At 35.5% G+C, this 20,643-nt stretch overlaps 1 protein-coding gene across 3 annotated transcripts in view; it reads left to right on the top strand.

Moving 5' to 3' along the window:
• The window catches only part of LOC127941526 (whirlin-like), a 181,686-nt gene that overhangs the window by 27,472 nt on the left and 133,571 nt on the right, over positions 1 to 20,643 (top strand). For all 3 annotated transcript variants that reach the window (XM_052536668.1, XM_052536666.1, XM_052536667.1), the window contains 3 exons: positions 5,632 to 5,853; positions 10,171 to 10,296; positions 18,702 to 18,910. In XM_052536668.1, the coding sequence (XP_052392628.1) occupies positions 5,632 to 5,853; positions 10,171 to 10,296; positions 18,702 to 18,910 (557 nt within the window). The remainder of the gene's footprint in view (positions 1 to 5,631; positions 5,854 to 10,170; positions 10,297 to 18,701; positions 18,911 to 20,643) is intronic.

Genomic DNA, 20,643 nt, shown 5'->3' with positions numbered 1-20,643 from the left:
GTGACATGTAGGACCAAGTCTCCATGCTACGGCCCACTGAGAAGAGCAGATCACCTTTAGCATGACAGCACTGGTAGTGTCTGGGTGAAGTTGATTACAGGAGATGGTGCAACAGGAACACACAGCATAGATAGTCACCTGAATCAAGAATGAATCTCGTTCAAATGTGTTGGTTCTTCAGCATGTAAACTAGTCTTCCGATCTCATTCAAATATCATTTCTCATCAGGTTTGTCAAGTTGTAATATCTTTTGCAATTTTGCTTCTCCAGTAAATTGATCTGATGTTTAGATGGTTTTCAATGGAAACCGAGACAAAAATACCATTTAAGTAATGGATTTTTTTGCAGTCTTGACAGGCTTCATACAGTATTTGCATAAATTTGAGAGTCTGATTTAAGCTGTTTTTGCATTTTGAGGAGAGCATTAGTATGTTTATCCTGTCTCTTGTCAACTTTGATTTAGCTGAAACAATTCTCCCTGACATAGACGTCTTCAACAAGCCTGGAGAGATGATATTGTTGTTTGTCAGTATATATTTGTATCTCCCACCATGCTTTGTCTGTTTCTGTTGTTTGCAAAACCTCTTAAACTATTCTCTCATGTTTCAGTCAAAGAGTGAAAAATCTCACTTAATCTTCCCCCTGATTCAAGCACAGAATCTGCCCTTAAGTTGAGCGCTCTCTTTCTCTCTCACACCCCTCTTTCCGTTTCCATCCCTTTTGTCATCCCATGTGGTGGCGACCCCTGCTAAATAACTCATAAATAAGAATGATAGATGAATGAGAGACATGAAGTTTGGGTGATAGATGGAAAGGATACATAGAGAGAGTGAGAAATGCTTGCTGTAGCAGCTTGCCGTAGTCCGATCGATCCGTCCAGCATTAGATGAAACAGCTCTGGACAGAACTGTTGAAAGCTGTCTGGAGCTGTCAAACTGTATCAGATCTCACTGCCTGCATTCTCCAGATGACATTTCGAACAAATTCTGCCATTTTACTACTGATCTTTGAGCATAATTCATTATCCCTCGGTGACAAACTGTTGAGAAAAGGATAAATGAGAATTTTTTTTGTTATTTGTAGATTTTGGTTATGCAGTTGTGCCTTAGGGGAACACATGACTCATGGTAGACACAGGTGGATGGTCAGCCTGCTTGTCATAGCATGTTGACTCTTTTGCAATTCCAATTCCTGGAAATCGAGCATAGTGCTTCAAAGTAACTCGGTGCATTACTTTTCTTGAAATGTTTTACTGTAATTAAATCACAAAATATTGTAACTTGTTCATTTAAAATTTTACTTTCTTCAGCATTGCGTGGTATATGCAAGGCTCAAAGTGTTAGCCTGCAGTACAGCTTGCAGCAAGCGTGCAGCCTTGTTTAGATGCTTCAGTTAATATGTTTGTTATAATTTTTAACATTTTAAAATGGCTTCCACTCTGATGCTACAATGCAAATGTTTATGCGAATGCTCTCTTGTTTAGCTTACGATTCATTATCTGTTGCTGGCACCTATGCTTGCCCAGGGTTGAAAATGGTCTTAACTCTGGGTTTAAAAAAGGTTAATCCTGGACTAAGCATAGTGTGAAAAACTTTTGAGAAGGAGATTAAATCGAGAGCATATGGAAACTTTTAATGGAAAGACTTCCAAGTAATCTCAAATGTGTCAAATCTGCAACCAAAAGTTACAGGTTTCAGTTTGAACTCAAACTTTTCTCATTAGATTCTTCTGAGACCAAATGTGAGTGAGTTGAAATATATCTATTTCGAATAAATAAATAAATATATATATATATATATATATATATATATCACTTTTTGCTCAAATTTTAAACATTGATAAGAAATGTTTCTTGAGCAGCAAATCAGCATATTGTATTTATTTCATAAGTAACAAGTGACACTGAAGATTGGAGTAATGGCTAAAAAAAATCAGCTTTGCCATCACAAGAATAAATTGCATTTTAAAATAAACTAATTATAAATAAATGTATTTTAAATTGTAATACAATATAACGGTTTCACTGTGTTTTCAAATAAAAAAAATGCATTAAAATCTTACCATTCCAATAGGTAGTGTAAATAATGTTCAAAGATCATAACTCTGTACTATATGAAAGAACTACTGGGATGATATAAACACACCTACAAATAAAACACCACATGTGCTTCTGATCCATCTAATTGTATTACATTGATTCTTAAATATTTTAGATTGATTGTCTTCATGGTTTTCATCTAGAATCGCTCAATCACATGCAAATGGCTCCTGCGCCCCTTCCTAGCTCATTCTGCGCACACTGTGCATAATGCATTCTGAGCACACGGCGCTGCTAACCAGACCCAATTACTTTTTGTGATCATCTAATTGGCCCTTTTTTGTTATGCTAATTCAAAGCAACAATCACAGATTGTCTCTTTATGTATGCGTTTTCAGATTGCTTCAGTATCCATTCCAGCTGGTCATTGCACACGAGCGTCACATGCGCAAACATTCTGCATTTATGACTTGATTTCTCATTCTGCCCTCAGATGCTTTATCGGTCCCATTGGAAATGACAGTAAATAAACAGAATGCCTGGCAGCTCAGTGTGTGTGTGTGTGTGTGTGCTGGTGTTCATGTCAATTGTTAAAGCCATCAGGCTGAGATCAGAAATGACTTGGAGCAATTAGCTTTAAGTGTTCATGGCCTTTAAAGTCAATGTGAAATCAAAATTGACTTTCCTTCCTAATGTGCATCCCTGGTCTTACGGTGTCGCTCCACCTCTGTAATGTCACATTTATGGAAGTAAAATGGGTTGCAAATGTTGAGTTTTAAGTTTTCTAGATGAGCTAAACCCAACATTTCTCGTCTCTCTCAACAGCATGAAATTTTCTTCCATTATGTCCTTCCATTCTTGCTTGGGGCTATTAATGCATTTTTCCACATTATTGGTATTATTGGCTTTCCTAAGGTGACATTGTGGCATATCATATGCAGGAGGCATTTGATAAGCTGTCTGCTTTCTCTCCTTCTCCATCCCTCCATCTCCATCTCTCTCATTCAACAGTATTCGGTTACTCTAGTCATTTGTTGACACACTCCATCAGACAGTGTCACAGTCAGCACTTTAGAGCAGCGATGGAGCATTAAGAATCTTGCTGCCAGGCACTATTTTTATTTGTTTTTCTTCTCCTCTAGTCGCTTAAAGTTCACTTTGTTGTTCCAATCTCATATGACTTTATTCTTCTGCGGAATTTAAAAGGAAGAATTTAGAAGGATGTACATGCAATTACAGTGAATGAAACTTTCAATGGGACTTTTCAAAATAGACACCAAAAAACTATAAAAGCATCAAAATATAGTATAATATTTATATGATATAATAATAAACACTACCATTCAAAAGTCTGGGTGCAGTAATTTATTTTAAAGTAATTAATACTTTTATACAGCAAGTACAGAAAATAAATTGATCAAAATTGGCATCAAAGACTTTTATATATATATATTTTAATAATTTAAAATGAATCGCTGTTCTTACATGCTGTTCTTCTGAACTTTCTATTCATCAAAGAATCCTGAGAAAATAAATAAATACAAATTGTATAAATAAATATTAATCAACACAATTTAAGCATTGCACAAAAAAAGAAATGTTTCTTGAGCACCAAACCAGCATATTAGAATGATTTCTGAAGGATCACGTGACACTCAAAACTGAAAATTATTAAATCAGTTATTTTCAATTGTTAAACAAAAATCACAATATTGCTGAAAAAAGAGACTTATGTTATTTCTGGGTAAACTATCCCTTTAAGAAATTTGTATTATGTAATTAATCTCTTCCCTTTCTCTTTTTTTCTGTTCATTCCGATGTGTCAGCATTTTATTTGTCTTTGCTCTGCATTGCCCTATCCCAAAAAGCAAATTGTCACCCACTTTAACATCTCAGGCAAATCCTGTCCCAGGCAAGAAACAAAACCAATTGCTTACGGCCCAGATAAACTCCTACTGTAAATAAATCCAAACGTTGGGCTTTGAAACATTTTTGGGGATTACTGAAGCACCATTGGTGTTTATTTTCAATGGAAGGAGTGAGTCACAAATAAATGTATTATGTTACATTTCAAATCTGGACCACTATATTTTGCCACTGAAATAACTCAATAAACATTCAGCAGAACTAGGTCAGAGATACGCAACAGAGCGTGCCTGCAGACACAAACTCCCTAACCGTTTCTGAAGTGCAATGCAAGGGATTCTGAGCTGCATGGGAAGTAGATTCTGTGAAGCCACCCTGAGAACAAGAAGTTCTCTGAGTTCAAGCCAATAATAGGTTCTGGGGTTGCATTGGGATGTGTTTAATGGTAGCCTAGTGTGTGTGTGTGTGTGTTTTGTAAAGGAGAGAACAGTTTCATTTCACACTCAACTGAATTTGTGGCATCCCTCAGTGTCAGATGTACTACCCTTGATCTGTGGAGTGATAGTGAGTATAGCAGTCCATCAGAGACCAATGAGGCACCAGGGGACTTCCATGTTCCTCTGTGTTGTATGTCTCTGAGTGGAGACCTACCCATGTGTTTTAGAAGTGTTGGAGCAACTCTGTTTACCATACTATATTTAAGTAGTTCTGCTTCTTTCAAAAAAAAAAAAAAAAAAAAAGAGTGTATATATTTTTTTTTTCCAGTAGCAGTGTGTAGCTTTTTAAAAACGTATCTATTTTTTAATTGGTAGCCCTAACCCTAAACAATTAATGTTAGTGAACTGCTTCTAAAGTTTTGCACAGAATTGGCCTCCTCATTTTATAAAATATTTAGTTTATATGAATATTATGAATATTTGGTTAAATTCTAAATTTTAGAGTAATTAGGGTGTTTAGATTTGTATTTAGTGTATATTATTCAGTAAACTTGAGCCAAATTTGAATATTATTGCTGAACTGAATCAAAATATAAATTTTACTGGATCAATCAAAATTAATTAATGATTAAAATTATGTGTTTAAGTTAAAGGTTTTATATATATATATATATATATATATATATATATATATATATATATATATATATTTTTTTTTTTTTTTTTTTTTATACAAATTTTGTTTTACATTTTAATCAGTTTTTTATTTTTATTTTTGTTTATTATTTTATTTCTATTATTAATTTCTATATAATATCTATTAAATCTATTTATATTTTTAAAGATATTGCCTCCTTGAATAGCTTAATAATTTAGCTTAAAAATATTTTACATTATTTATCTTTATTTTCATATATTTATTTTATATTTTTACGTACTAATTTTCTCTATTTATTTAGCTATTTATTAGTTATTATTATTTTACATATATATATATATTGCCTCCTTTAATAGCTTTCATGTATTTATCTTTTTGTTAGTAACTGTTTGACTGCTTTAAACTGTGGAACTTGTAGCTTGAGTTTGAGCTAAGCTTCAGTTTCCAGGTAGCTTTGTCAACACTGTGTGCTACTTTCTTTGTGTGTGGAGTGTGTGTTGTTGGAGCCTTTTATTTTATGGAGTGGAAGTATTTTCGCATGAATATCTTGACATTTCCATAACTGTCTTTTTTCGCTTAGCAGACTCGCTAGACTGATTGTACTGCTATTTCTGTCTGTCACTCTTTAACAGGTGCTGAAGGGCAGCAAAAAACTCTCCATGTCTGTGCGTTCTGTGGGCCGTATTCCAGGCGGTTATGTCACAAATCATGTCTACACCTGGGTGGATCCGCAGGGGCGCAGCGTGTCCCCTCCCCCTGACCTGCTGGTGGAGCATCAAAGCGCCACCCTGCGCAGGTCCAACAGTCAGGGCCGCAGCCACATGCAGTTTCTGCAGGACGGCGATGAGAAGAAGGTGAAAGTTTACATCTAAATGCATGCCTTAAGTTACAGAAATCAGTTAAATGTGTAATGTCCATGACATGCGGAGTCCCACAAGGCTCAATTCTTGCACCGCTTTTGTTTAGCCTGCATATGCTCACACTTAATCAAATAATGAGAAAGACCAAATTGCCTATGACAGCTATGCTGATGATACCCAGATTTACCTAGCCTTATCGCCAAATGACTACAGTTCCATTGACTCCCTTTCAAATGCATTGATGAAATGAACTGTTGGATCTGCCAGAATTTTCTTCAGTTAAAGAAGGAAAAAACATGCATTTGCATTTGGAAACGAAGATGAAGTTCTCAAGGTGAATGCATCCCTTGGGCCTTGACTCTAGGGGTCTAATAACTAAAAGTCAAGAATCTTGATGTGATTCTGGAGACAGAGCTTAGTTTCAGTAGTCATGTCAAAGCAGTAACTAAATCAGCATATTATCATCTTAAAAACATTGCAAGAATTATATGTTTTGTTTTGTCATCACCAGCAGCATGGACTATTGCAATGGTCTCCTCACCGGCTTTTCTAAGAAGACCATTAGACAGCTGCAGCTCATCCAGAACGCTGCTGCCAGAATTCTAACTAGAACCAGAAAATCTGAGCATATCACACCAGTCCTCAGTTCCTTACACTGGCTTCCAGTTACATTTAAGATTGTTTAAAGTAGGGGTGGGCGATATCTCGATATTTAAAATATATTGAAATATTTTTTAAACACGATATGGATTTGGACATATCGTATATCGATATATTGTTTATATTTAATTCTGATTCCGCCACTTTCCTTGTTTTCCTTCTATGTGCTGTGCTCACCCCTGCCTCCTTGATTTTGATATTTGGCATATTTGTTTTTGCAGTAGTTTTTGGGGGATTATTTTTCCTGTAGAGATATTGAAATATATCAAAATATATAGAGATATTTAATGCTCCATATCGCCCAGCCCTAGTTTAAAGTACTTTTACTCGTTTATAAATCACTCAATGGTCTAGGACCAAAATAAATAGCAGATATGTTCACTGAATATAAACCTAACAGACCACTCAGATCATTAGGACCGGTTAGAAATACCAAGGGTTCACACAAAACAAGGGGAGTCTGCATTTAGTTACAATGCTGCCTGCAGTTGGAATCAGCTTCCAGAAGAGATCAGATGTGCTAAAACACTAGTCACATTTAAATGCAGACTCAAAACTCATCTTTTTAGCTTATTGGCAGAGCTAGAGTTTTATACATGAGGTGGCCAAGGCTAATTCAGGAGGTCCATGACAGAAAATCAGTGTATAACTCCAACCTGGTATAAAAAATGGGAATTATATAAATTAATACTTTTATTAAATTGATCAAAAGTGATGATAAAGACATTTATAATGTTACAAAAGATAGATGGAGAACTTCTGATAATGTGCAAAAGTCTTCAAACACTTGAAGTTGCATTGTTTACAGCTCACCAGCTTCGATAAATGGATGTCGTTTTAAGTGCTCTGCTCCCGTATACTGTAGGTTGAGTGTGAAAATGAGTTTCCACTGGTGCGTAAGAGAGGTGCGGATGAAGAATTTGCCTTGTCTTTCATGAAACGCTGTCTATGCTGTTATTTCCCTAACCCAAAGCACTTTATCTTATTTGTGCCAGCTGATGACAACCTCAGTGCTGTCGAAGTGCCAGTGGTCCACTGACCTTTTCTATAAGTCATCATTACCCACACACACACATTTATGGGCTAAAATACAGTATCTGTGATTATCTCCATCTAGCTAATGGGCAATGGCGCTTTAAAAATAAGCCTGATTCAGTGTCTGTGGGATTTTTCCTGTCACTTCTAATAAGCTTTTTGTGTTCATTTTATTTGATTAGTTTAAAAAACAGTATAGTGACAGGAAGTGTGTGAATTAGCATGTGTGTGTGATGGATTTGCTTTTTACACAAGTCTTTCTGTTAAACATACACAGTGTGTGCTTGGCTGATAAACCCTTGATGGCGATGCATTTCCATTTAGAACAACACGTCTATTAGGAGCAGATTAGTGTTTTGGGCTAGGTGTCTTTTTATCAGAGAATTATTGAATATGTATGAAACGTTAAGAAGCAGCAGATATAAGTGTCTGTTCCACGGTTACACAGTCTCCATCAGACCTGAACAAAACTAAGACGTCTGCGGTTGTAGGCAGGTGCTCTGTTATGAATTTTAAACAATATGAATTAACTATATAAATCAGTGAAGGGTGAGAAAAAAATCATTTTGTTTGCACGTCATTATTGGCCTAAGGAACTGTGAGCACACACTGTTATTTGCACAAATTAAGCAATCAATCACTATATGTTGTCCATTTTGGCTCCTTTTAAATGTGAGAAACCTTTTTCTGTCCGCTCCCCAAATAGCACTGTTCCTTACCTCTCTTTAAATTTTGGGGGATTCGGTGCCAGAAATTGTTAAACTCACAGAGGCGTGTGTGTGTGTGTGTGTGTGTTTGTGTTGTAAAGCAGCCTGTGTGAAGTATTTTGGACGCTTAATCCACACTTCAAAATGTCTGAATGTAATTGCATTAGATAAAATATCAAACAAAGTGCATTTATTTGAATAAATAGAGATACACACTACTGTATTTCAGAATAGAAATACTACTGTAGTTCAGAAGTCTCACCAAGCTCACCAAGGCTGCATTTATTTAATTCCAAATGCTGCAAAACAGTAATATTGTCATTTTTTTTCTTCGATTTTAAATAACTGGTTTTAAAAAGTAATTTATTCTTGCGATGGCAAAACTGAATTTATCAGCAGTCATAACTGCAGTCTTCAGTGTCACATGATCTTTCAGAAATCATTTTAATATGCTGATTTGCTGCTCAAGAAATATTTTGTTCATTATGAATGTTGAAAACAGTTGTGCTCAATATTTATATGACAACCGTGATAGGCTTTTTCTTTCCGCTCCCCAAATTTGCTGTAGAGCTATTCCTCACCCCTCTGTCATGTCTTGTGTTCTCACCTGCGTGCCAGAATTTGTTAAATGTGATTATAGGGAGAGTTTTATGAGCTGTTCATTCAGGTGTAAATCTGCCAAGGTTATTGGAGAGCGCACGCTCTTTCTCGGGCCCCGGGGCCATTGGAAGTGAGCGCGCCAGCGTACTGCACAGCGTATTGCACAGCGCAGCAGAAATCTCCCTCGGTCCGTCCTGATTTACTACCCTGCTTTGTCAGTCTCACAACACGGTGCAGCAATTCATGGGTACTGAAACAAAAGTTCTGAAAAAGCGTAGAAAGATTATTTAGACTCTAGCACGCTACTAAAGACGATAAAAAATTACAGTATGTTTTGCTTTATGAATAGTGACACACACAAAATGGAGTATGGCCATATGCCACCTTGACCTTTCAGGGATGTCTAGTATGATACTGGGTGACAGATACTTTTGGTGGGTCCAGGTGTTTGGATGAGACCAGGCACTGCCGCATTGAACTCCCAGAGTCCCCCGGTGACCCCGTCTGATTGCTGATCTGCAGGGATTCTATGATGCATTCAAATCACAGCATTATTGTTGCTTTTGTGTGCTGCTCATTGAAGAGGTCATGGGAGTCACATTAGTTCTTCTGCTGGTTCAGCAGAACTGTCGTTCGCTAAGGCGCATAGGTTTGTTAGAGTAGAGAATTATAGTTGTAATGCACAGTAATGACTGCTCTATATTTGAGAGGTGAACAACACATTGTGTTCGGTAAACATTTTAATTTCCTTGTCGCCGTAATGTCAGTGCTACATTTGAACGACCTGTGTGTGTGTGTTTGTGTGTGTAAAGCAGCCTCTGTGAAGCATTTCATGCCTAAGCCACACTTCAGAATGTCTGATTGTTGTTGTATTAGATAAAAAGTATCTTATGCTAGCTGAGGCAGCATTTATTTGATCAAAAATCAAAGAGTTTAATTTTTTGAATAATTAAACAATACATTCATTTTATTCCTGTGATGGCAAACCTAAATTTTCTACGATCTTCAGCATCACACGATCCTTAAGAAATCATTATGCTGATTTGGTACTAAGGAAACATTTATTATTATTCATTTACAGTTGTGCTGCTTAATATTTTTTTATGAATCCATGATACATTTCTGTCTATATAGTTTGTAACATAATTGTTACAAGTTTAGTGTCGCTTTAGATCAATTTAATGAATTCTGTATATTGCATAGTGTATATTGTTTAAAACCGACCAAAATTATGTTAAATGCATTTTTAAATGTGTAATTTGTTCATTTGATTTAGCTTTTAATCAGACAATCTCTTTCGTCTTCACAGGTAAATTTGGTTCTGGATGACGGCCGTTCTCTGGGTCTCATGATCCGTGGTGGGGCTGAATACTCTTTAGGTATCTACATCACAGGTGTGGACCGAGGGTCTGCAGCAGAGTGTGGAGGACTGAAGGTACAATTTATGCCTTTATAACCAATATGATTTAATTTGATGTTTTTATTGCTTTTTGCTTAAAGGGTTAGTATACCCAAAAATTAGCCCATGAATCACTCACCCTCAAGGCATCCTACTAGTATATGACTTTCTTCTTTCAGACGAATCCAGTTGGAGTTATATTAAAAAGTGTATTTGATCTTCCAAACTGTTTAACGACAGTCAGTGGGTGTTTAAGTGCATCAGTCCAAAAGAAGTTAAATAAAGCGCATCCATCCATAATAAAAAGTGCCTCACACAGCGCCACGGTTTGTCTTACCGTGAACTCACTCTGTAATGTTAATTTTTATTTTCTCTTTCCAAATATTTAAGTTTTTTTTTCATTTTTTGCTTTTAGTCTTTTGAAACAGGTTTTGCCTAAATTGTGAGCAGCAGCTAATTGGTCTGTAAGGAAAACAGCTTAGTAAACAGACTCCTTACGGTCTTTATGAAAATGCAAAAAGGTTTCTGTGTTGGTGCAGTTTTGGGGGAATATCTAATAATTATTAGCTCAGTGTAAAAACAAAAGAAGCTAATGCAGAGTCAATGCTAAAATAAGATGTTCTTTGCACGCTGTCTGACAGGCATCTAACAAATCAGCTGGTTTGTTGATTGAAAAAACATGTTTGTATATTCTGTCCAAAGTGTCCAGCTGGTTTTACCTCTGCTTGCTTTGAAATTAGCACTTCCTTCAAATGAGTTTGTTCACGAAAGAAGAAGAAAGAAATATAGAGTCCACCGGGAAGTGCCTGTGATTTTTCTCCAGCTATTCTGCTGTTGATTAATATGCCCAAACAACCCACGTTTATTCCATTGTTCATTTATTTATTTTTTTGTCACAATTTGAGGTGAATATCATTATTATGTGGTGTCAGGGAAAGTTTAAAGCTGCCAATTTGCTTTTTGCCCAGCTTTTAGATTCATGGTGGGATTGAGAGGATATGGCAGTCTAATGGGAGGGCAATCAAGATACACTCAAGGAGAGAGAGAGAGTTGGAGAGAGTATTTGGATGTTTTATCTTTAGGCTATATTTCTGTTCAGAATAGAGATCTGAGATGGATTTCTGGGCAGTGGTTTGGCAGGAAGCTATGTTTACAATGCCTCACTGCGGCTTTGGGAATCAACAAACATGAAAGCAGATTCACAAACATTTATAATGGCACATTTACTGTATGAAATGTAACATACTGTACATTAACATATACTCTACATAAAAAATAAATCATAGCATTGTGTGATTAATGTAGTCTACTTGTATGTTGTTGTTTTTTTATCCTTTTTTATAGCTCAACTGTCAAGGTCGCTCTGAACCCCATTGTAAAATGAGCAGATAAGCCCCCATGAGTGTGAGCCACCACTTCAGAGTGAAAAAACAGCTTTCATCCAAATAGCCCGGCACTCAGTGATCAGGCTATTATAGTGTTAGCAGAAGATGAACCCCTGACCCCAAAAGCAGAAAAACACAAATGCACAGATCAATGAAACCAGGTGGATGAACCATCTATTTCCCATCAGTTCCCATGAGATTGATGTACGGCCAGGGGGTCTGCAGAGAGGTTGCCTTCAATAGGCCCATATATATTAACCTGTGTGAAAATATTGGCAACAAATCCCTTTTTGTTTAAACCAGAAGTGATTTATCTTGGAATTACCAGACTTCATAAATATTAATGCTGTGTTCCATTCAACTGTGAAAGTCAGAATTTCTAACTTTCAAATCAGAAATCATAAAGTGACTGCCAGTATGTGGCATTTTAATAACAGAGATGGATTTTGGTGTTAGAATACTTTATGTTATGGAATGTCGGGCAAGCTCCTCATGTCAAACTCAAATTCTTTTAAATATCTATTTAGCTACACTACATTTTGGCAGTGTCTTTATAAAAATCAGAATAAATATCAAATAATAGAATGTATAATTAGAGCAATTAGTATTTATTTTATCGTTTTGGTTCTTCCCAGGGACTAAAATCTTTTGATTCAGGTCATTAAAAGACAACAATTTGATTTGTTCAATTATTTGACTGTTTAAAGTAGAAATACACTAAAAGCAAAGTTAAAAACATAATGCATAGCAACATTTAACACAATATTTTGGAATAGAAAGATGAATCAGTGAATCTTTTTCATTTGCATGTCCAAATTAACTGATTGACTGAAATGAATCATACTTCCACTGTTTCGTATGAGATCAGTCTAAGAGAGCATGTTTGATTATTACTTCGTCTCACTCGACAGTAAAGCTGCTGTTTACAATACAGTCTGACATTCACAACAGCAATATAGCATCTTGTGACACCCATTCTTATTGGAAGAAGTAGCTTGTTACATTTTGAAAAGAGCTGTTGAAAAATGTCCAAGCCTGCATTCGTTTCTTTCTTTCTTCATTTCTTTCTTGGGGTCCAGTATTGTTTAGACTCAGACTTTTTTCAAAATATCTTTGTTTGTTCCACACTTCCATCAGGACAGTCGTGATGGATGAATTTAGTCCTATCTCTCAAAAGATTATGACCGCAGTAGCACTTTATTCTACAGGTTTGCAAACAATTTCTGTTGTCTTATCGCACTCCTTGCCTTAATCTTAATCTCCAACCCTGGGGTTTAGAAGGTTGAACCCGAGATGCAGGCGGATGCAGCTCGGAGAGGTTTATTTGGATGGAAGAATGTGCTAGTATCTCAGCCTCAGTGTTACAGAGCACAAAACCCTTACTGACCCCTGAAGAGCTAGAGTCAATCTGTAGATATTCACTGAAGCCTTCGCCTCAATTTCTGTTTTTACCCTCCTCCTATCTCGAAAGTGCTTTTCCACAGTGTTATTCTTTAATTTGTATGTATACAGTACGTCTTACGGTCTGTGCTCGCTCTATTGTGGTCTCACTTTGGGCTGCTCTTCTATAAATGCACTAAATGGATGAGGAGTAATACAATTAAGGCACTTCTTGGCTGCAGGATGATAAGACACTTACTGGGAGCTGTATTGTAGTTTGTAACAGTCAAATTACTACAACCCATAAAAACGATAAAGGCGTTTTAGGTCTTCATTTGTTTAACTGAGTTTTTAGTGAAACTCCGCTGCTCCGTTAGCTGATATCAGACACAGTTACTTGAAAAGTTGACGTTTTTTCATTCAGTAAATCAGACGCCCATTTCTCACTTTCTCATAAATAATTATTTTAGCGCATTTTTTATCTTAATGAAAATTTTGAAAAAAGGGAATATTTTATTTTATATTTTATTTTCATTTATTTATAAAAGGACAAATACATAATTACTGTCATATGTAAAATTGTGTTATTGAAACTATCAAGTAAATTCAGTGAAATTTTGTATTTTATTATAATATAGAAAGAAGAAATTCGTCATTCCCTTTTTTAAACTGTTAAGTTAATTAAATTAATAAATAAAAATGTCATTTTAATTTAGTTTAAATAGTAATATTTTCTTAGAATCTATCGTTCTCTTCTCTTACATTTTTTTATTTGGTCAGGTAATTCAATTAAACTTGCTAAGATTTTTAAGCTAATGCTAAAAATGCTGGAAACTGATTTTTGAACTAAAATCATATAAGATTGCCCTTCCAGATTCCTAATTGCAAGACCTCAGAGACTCTTAAAGTAATGCTTTCTTGTACTTGCAAATGACACATAGTATTTCCTGAATGTCTGCGATGTCCCTTGACCTTTGCCCAACGTGCTTTTCACCTTAACAATATTTTATAGCTCTAACGTTTGAAGCTGTCATGATTCTTATCGGTCATATTGAGTGCCGGTTCCTTCTCTATTCAGCTGTCCACCCTGTTTCACATAAAGCCAATTCACTTTGGTCCTTGAGGAGTTGAGAAGAAAGTCATTGCTGTGGAAACTTTTGCTCAGGAGAGTCGTACACTTTCACTCTGATATTTGGGGAGATTTTCAGTTGCAAGTTTTCTGCTCTTTTGATCTTTTGGCACATAGCCATATCCAAAGGCTGATACCCATAGGCAGTCTTTCAGAAGAGGAGGCTATTCATCACAAGAAAAATCCCTCCAGACTAATAAAAGCCTTTTAGAGTGTGAACATGATTACTTTTGCACATTTGTAATCCATTTTGAAATGGTCATGCCTCTGTGTGATTGACAAATACGGTAGTTTTACGGAAGAAGGGCCTCTGTCTGTATGGCTGCTCCTGTCACTTTGAGTTAGTTTTACTCAAACTTTAAGTACTCTTGGTGTAGCCATAAGTCTTTTAAACAGCCATTAAATACAATGATAAATGAATGAACGGATGGGGTAAACACCACTTTGTCCATATTCAGAGCATGACCGTTTCATTAGAGAATGGCAGGAAGAAAGATGGAGAGGAAGAAGGACAGAAACAATGATTAAAACCAGTATAAAAGAATGATGACAAGATAGACTGGAAAACAAAAAGGTAAAATCTCTTATCCAAGTGACGGCATTTATCAATGAATACTACAGCAAGAGAAGACAACAATTATAGTTTTTATAACATCATGTGAAATACTAAAAGAAAGCTTTGTACTCCTAAAGGGTACACATTAGTACCTTAAAGGTATATATTACTATTTAAAGTGTAGATATTACAAACTTTTGAAAGGGTACCATCGCAGTGACTGCTTTTGTAATTTTAATTTAATTTTATTTTTTTGTTCTGAGAGTGTAAAATAGAATAAAGAACATATAGATAATATAGGGTGTTTAATGATTCAATTTAATGATTGTTTAAAAAAAATATTAAAATATATTCAGGTAATTTATTTAATTTTCATTTAAATATTTAAAAGTATCAATGCATTCTGGGAAATTTGTAATAGTTTTAGAAGTAATCTATTGCTTATAATTCATCATTGTCTACAAATTGTATTTTTGATTTACTTTTAAATTTAATGAAACTTGACTAATATTTATTTTATTATACCTTTGTATTATTTGAGTTTTAGTTTCAAAATCAATCTGTTTCTTAGAATCCATTATGCCCTTTCTAATGAACTGCATTTTTTGAACTGCATATAGCTTAAAAAGTTGTCTATATAAAAAAAAATTTTTTTGATGTTTTTATGGATGATTTTTAATTGCATATCTAGATTGATCATTCACATGGGGTTTACGACTTAGACAAATGGCTAAAAAAACTAAAACATTTCTGGGTTCCCATGAAGCATGAGAAACTAAACAACTGCCATTGAGTTGAATGGGAGTGCTAATGGATAGCTTTCCTCATGTCTATCTAAAGCAATTTAAAGTTCTTTAAAAAAAATAGTTTTCAAAAACACATACTCCAAACTCATGCACAACAGCAACCTTGCAGATGACTCAGTGATCATGCATGTTTAAAGATGGAAATGTATAGTCTTGTATTTGGTTTACAGCTGCAAGCGCTAAACTAGTTTGGTAAATGAAGAATGAGTGGTGCACTGTGCTCTGACGTTTGACGTAACAGTAGAGCAGATGTTATTGCTCTCACAAACATGGATTTGTAACTAAGCATGATTGCTGTGTGCATTAGCCACTGTTTCTGATTGCTGTCCGGATATAAGAGCCATTTGGGGAAAAGAAGCAGCCAAGCTGTCTTCTCTTCCGTCATCTTCTTCCTCCTCCATCACTATAGACAAGCAGGAAGGAGAGAAATGTCAGGGATGCTGTGGTCGGGACAGGCCTTATTTCAAATACCTAGTATTTTCCTCTTTCACTCTCAAGGTCCTTCACACTGACAGCAATGAAATCTCTGGAGGCCTCCCAGTATTTGCTGTTGGACTCTTGTCGACTGCTCAACTTTCTAGTCAACTGTCTGTATCCCATCAGTAGTCGCAGCATCATGTTGCAAGTTGTCTCTCATTGCTCGTTGAAAACGAATGGTTGCTGGTTGCTTTGCAGCTACACAACGCTTTTTTTCCTTTACTGGCAGGGCGTGCAAAATGCAGTGTAAGGAAAAAAAGATGGAAGGATTTGAAAAAGAAAGAAAGAAGCTAGAGTGTAATGTAAACATGAGGATTACTCCTCTTCATCCAGTACTCCCCACGTGATTCCAGGGCAGGACAGAAGATGTTGAGGGGTTCAGAGGAGATTAAATATTTATTTCTGTAAATATAAATCAATATTGTTACTGTCTATTGCCAAATTTTGCTTTTAGGTGCTACAGTAAATCTAAATATTGGATTAAATCTAGATTACAGTTTTTGATCATGCAATAATTGTTGAATTTTTTAAGTTTCCGTTTTTCGTTTTTGTTTTTTTAAGTAGCTTAGTTATGTGCTTTTTTATTCATTTTCAAAAACATATATAGCTATACATCTTTCACTTTTATAGCTTTAGACTGTATAGATTTATTTTATTTCAGTTCAATTCATGTGGACTGCTTTTATGATGCGTTCAAGTTGTTTTATTCTTTTTGCAATTTTTATAGCCACTTACACACTGTTTTGTTGTTAAAAAAAAAAGCTGCACGGATATTATTGCGAATTTCTGGTTTTGATGTGACGAGATATGGTATCTCAAGCGTTTGAACACTCTGGAGTGATACACTGAAAAGAAATGCCAGGAGATAAACCTGAGCTAATGATCTGCTGTTTCGCTTGAGAAAGCAAGAGCCCATATCTGCCGCATTGATTTCAAATACCTCTCTTGTGTTCTTTGGGAGAACAAAGCCAGATTGCGTCCAAATTGATAAACAGCATAATTTATTAATATCATGATTACTGCAAAGCCTATTTAATTACCCTCAAGCGTCTTTGGGTGGGCAGAGGGGCAGGCTGGGTATTGATCCATAAAGACAGCTGGAATGAAATTGTGAGATGAGTGATGAAAACAGAAAGAGAGCAAGATAAAGAGAAATGGAGCCAGTTTGCTGTTGTGACGAGTTAATCCCACAGTAAGAGTTTCCAAATAGAAATATTTTACTCCGAGCCGGCCTGACAAAAGAAGAAACAATGAGTCAGATAAATGAGTGACAAGCAGAAGGCGCACGGGAAAAAGATAAAGAGCAGATCAACGAGTGGGAGGATGAATGGAGATGAGGAGACTGTCAGAACTATCTAGAAGAAATGTACTACATTTGTAGAACAGGATTGAATTTAAGCTACAGCATGTCTCTGTTTTTAGCCGTCGGTTCAGTTTCTCATCCAGTACTTAGAAATGAAGTGGTTGATTTAAGGCACATTACATTTACAGTAAAAGCAGGGCTAGATGCCTTGCCATCTAAATTGAATCTTTTTCAGTGACCTGCTGGACTGAAATAAGGAAGCAAAATGTTCTTTTTTCCTTTTTTTAATCCAATGTGTTTATACAGTTTGTAGGTTAAAGGCATTTGGAAAACCATGTAGGTGATTACATTTAATGCAATTTATAAAAAAAAATATATGCATATTTATTTATAAATTATTTTTACATGTGTATTTTTGGTATAGTATATCTTATTGTTAATATGTTAGAATATTGAGTAAATTTTTCATGCAATGATTTAAAAAATATATATATATTATTACAGAATTTTTTTTAATTTAAGAGTTTTAAATGCTGGATATTATTAAAAAAAAACAATTCTGATAATAATTATATCCTTCATAAAGCAGATATTTTATAAGTGACGTGACATTAAATTCTCAAGCAACTTATTGTCTTTACAATGTCTAGAATATTTTGACAAATATTGTGCTACTTTATATTTTAAGGGACCCTTGCAAAAGAACCTTCATGTTTGGGGGTCCTTGGAAAAAAACGTTTTGTTTTATTTGTATACTATCATAGTATTCATTCATATTTTCGCTTTTATTTTTATATGTTCTGTTTTCATTTTAATTTTAGTTTGTGTGTCAGTAATTGTTTTTATTTTTTATTTTTATTTAATGTTTTAATAATATTCTATTAAAATGATATTTAATATTAAGTAAAAGTATAAATTAAATAAATTATTTAATATAAAATAGGATTATTGCATCAAATAAATGATTTCATTCAATAAAGAATTTTTTTTAAACAGTAGTTAGCAATACCAAAATTCTAGCCTATTGTTTTTATGTTTGTATTTGGAAATTTAGGCTATATGTGCAGTTCAGAAACAGCTATTATTTGGAGATGGCTTATTTTGTGCAAGTACTTCATAATGTATTTTGCTTGTGCTCTTTTTGTATTCTCTTTATAAGGTGGACATGAATATTTAAAATGTGTTTGTCTATGGGTGCATTCTTTTCAGTCAGTCATTGCAGTTTTAACTTTCTATTTATCTCATCATAACCTTCTCTGCTGTTCCACAAATCTGGCCTGACCACTTGATGTCCATCCAGACTGCTCCGTCTCCAGCTTCATCAGAATCCCCCTTTACCTCCTGCCCTGCTCTACCACCACCAGCCCACCCATCTTCTCCTCTCTCTGCTCCATTATCTCCACAGGTCGGGGATCAGATTCTGGAGGTCAATGGACGAAGTTTCCTCAGCATCCCACACGATGAGGCTGTACAAGTGCTGAAGTCTACACAGCACCTGATGATGACGGTGAAGGATGTCGGGCGACTGCCACATGCCCGCACCGTAGTGGGCGAGACAAAGTGGATCACAAGCTCACAGATTACAGACAGCTCGGCAGGCAGCAGTGTCACAGGGTGAGTGAAAGAGGGTGATGAGAATGTGTGGAAACATGGAAAGAGTGAGAGATAAAGGAGTCAAATGAATAGAAGAGAAAGCTAGTAAATTCCTGGATGAATCAGTGTTTTTGGATATAAATATTTCAGCCAAAACGCTGAAAAATATTGAAAATGATTGTCTGATTTGTCAGATTGTGCTGCTCATCCTCAGGCAATCCAAGATGTTGTTGTTTTTTTTTTTCATCAGATCAGATTTGGAGAACTTTAGCATTACATCACTTCAGCTGCAGTGAATGGGTGCCGTCAGAATGAGAGTTCAAACACCTGATAAAAATGTCAAAATAATCCATAAATCCAAGAATCTACATGACTCCAGTCCATCAATTAACATCTTCTGATGTGAAAAGCTGCATATTTGTAAGAAACAAATTTACCATTAAGGCATTTTGAATCTAACCTTAATTTAACTTCTGGCCAAAATACGAGTCCATAATCTGTAATAATGCTTTTTTCCAGTGGAAAAAGTCCATAATTGTTGTCCTCTCACATCAAAATTCACCAAAATATCTGTTTTGGACTGTTTTTGGCCTTTTAATGGCTTGATTATCTGGTGGATTTCTCTCTTGATTCAGACTGTTTTGGGTAGACAACTCGTATTTTTGGCCAAAAGTACTGATTTTAAGTTAAAAATGGCTTAATGATTAATTTGTTTTTACAAACATGCAGCGTTTCATTTCACAAGATGTTAACTGATGGACTGGAGTCATGTGAATTAATTGTGGATTATCATAATGTTCTTATCAGCTGTTTTGACTCTTATTCTGACGGCACCCATTCACTGCAGAGGATCCAAAGTTGAACAAGTGATGTAATGCAATATTTCTCCAAATCTGTTTCGATGAAGAAAAAAAAAACTCATCTACATCTTGGATGGCCTAAGGATGAATACATTTCCAGCAAATTTACATTTTTGAAAAAACAGGCCTACATATTTTAATATTTTAAAATACAGGCTTAAGAGTCATTTTTTGCCTATCATACATTTCTAGAAGTGTATAAAATGCTGACACCCTCTATCGTACATTAAGCAATACTACTATTTCACCGAAGACAATTATGCTGATTTGTTAATTTGTTCTTAGATACAGCACAAGTCATGTCTTGGTGGTGCGACTTAATGATCTTGTTTAATAAATTAAAAATGTACAGTACAGTTCAGCCACAGTCATTTAATTAGAATTAAGGTAAAGCTTCCAGCCTTAGTTGAATTAAAAAAACTGTTTTAAGAGCAGGTTATTCAAAAGATGAGTTTTAATTATTTAATTCTATAAATCAGCATCTTTCCAAACCTCTGGGCTATTTGCACTTAGAGGACTGTAAACTGAAAGGAGTCTGTTCATGGGTTTATTCCAGTCGCTGGTGGTCTTTCACAGCCTGTTTGGAGAATATGAAGCTCATAAAGCAGCTCGGGTGTGTCTTGTGCCAGTTCTCTGGTTCTCTTCTTGTTAATGGAGGTTAGCTGATGAGGTGAGCCGGGTGCTCTGCTCTCATGCCAGGGGAAAAATGCAAGGTGGCATTTTATATAAAAGCTTATTATCAAGCTCCTGGTGGTCTGGGGTACGAGTTCAATCCAAATCCAAGGGCAGAACTGGCACAGGGAAGTATTGTACCTGTCATTGTTACTGAGCAAATTGACAAGTTGATAAAAGCAGTTCTTGATATGACTGCAAAATGCTTGAGTAATAAAAAGA

Source organism: Carassius gibelio, chromosome A21 (genome assembly GCF_023724105.1).
Source record: "Carassius gibelio isolate Cgi1373 ecotype wild population from Czech Republic chromosome A21, carGib1.2-hapl.c, whole genome shotgun sequence".
NCBI classification, from domain to species: domain Eukaryota; kingdom Metazoa; phylum Chordata; class Actinopteri; order Cypriniformes; family Cyprinidae; genus Carassius; species Carassius gibelio.
The sequence above is the reverse complement of the archived record's forward strand: the minus strand, read 5'-3'. Positions and strand labels throughout refer to the sequence as shown.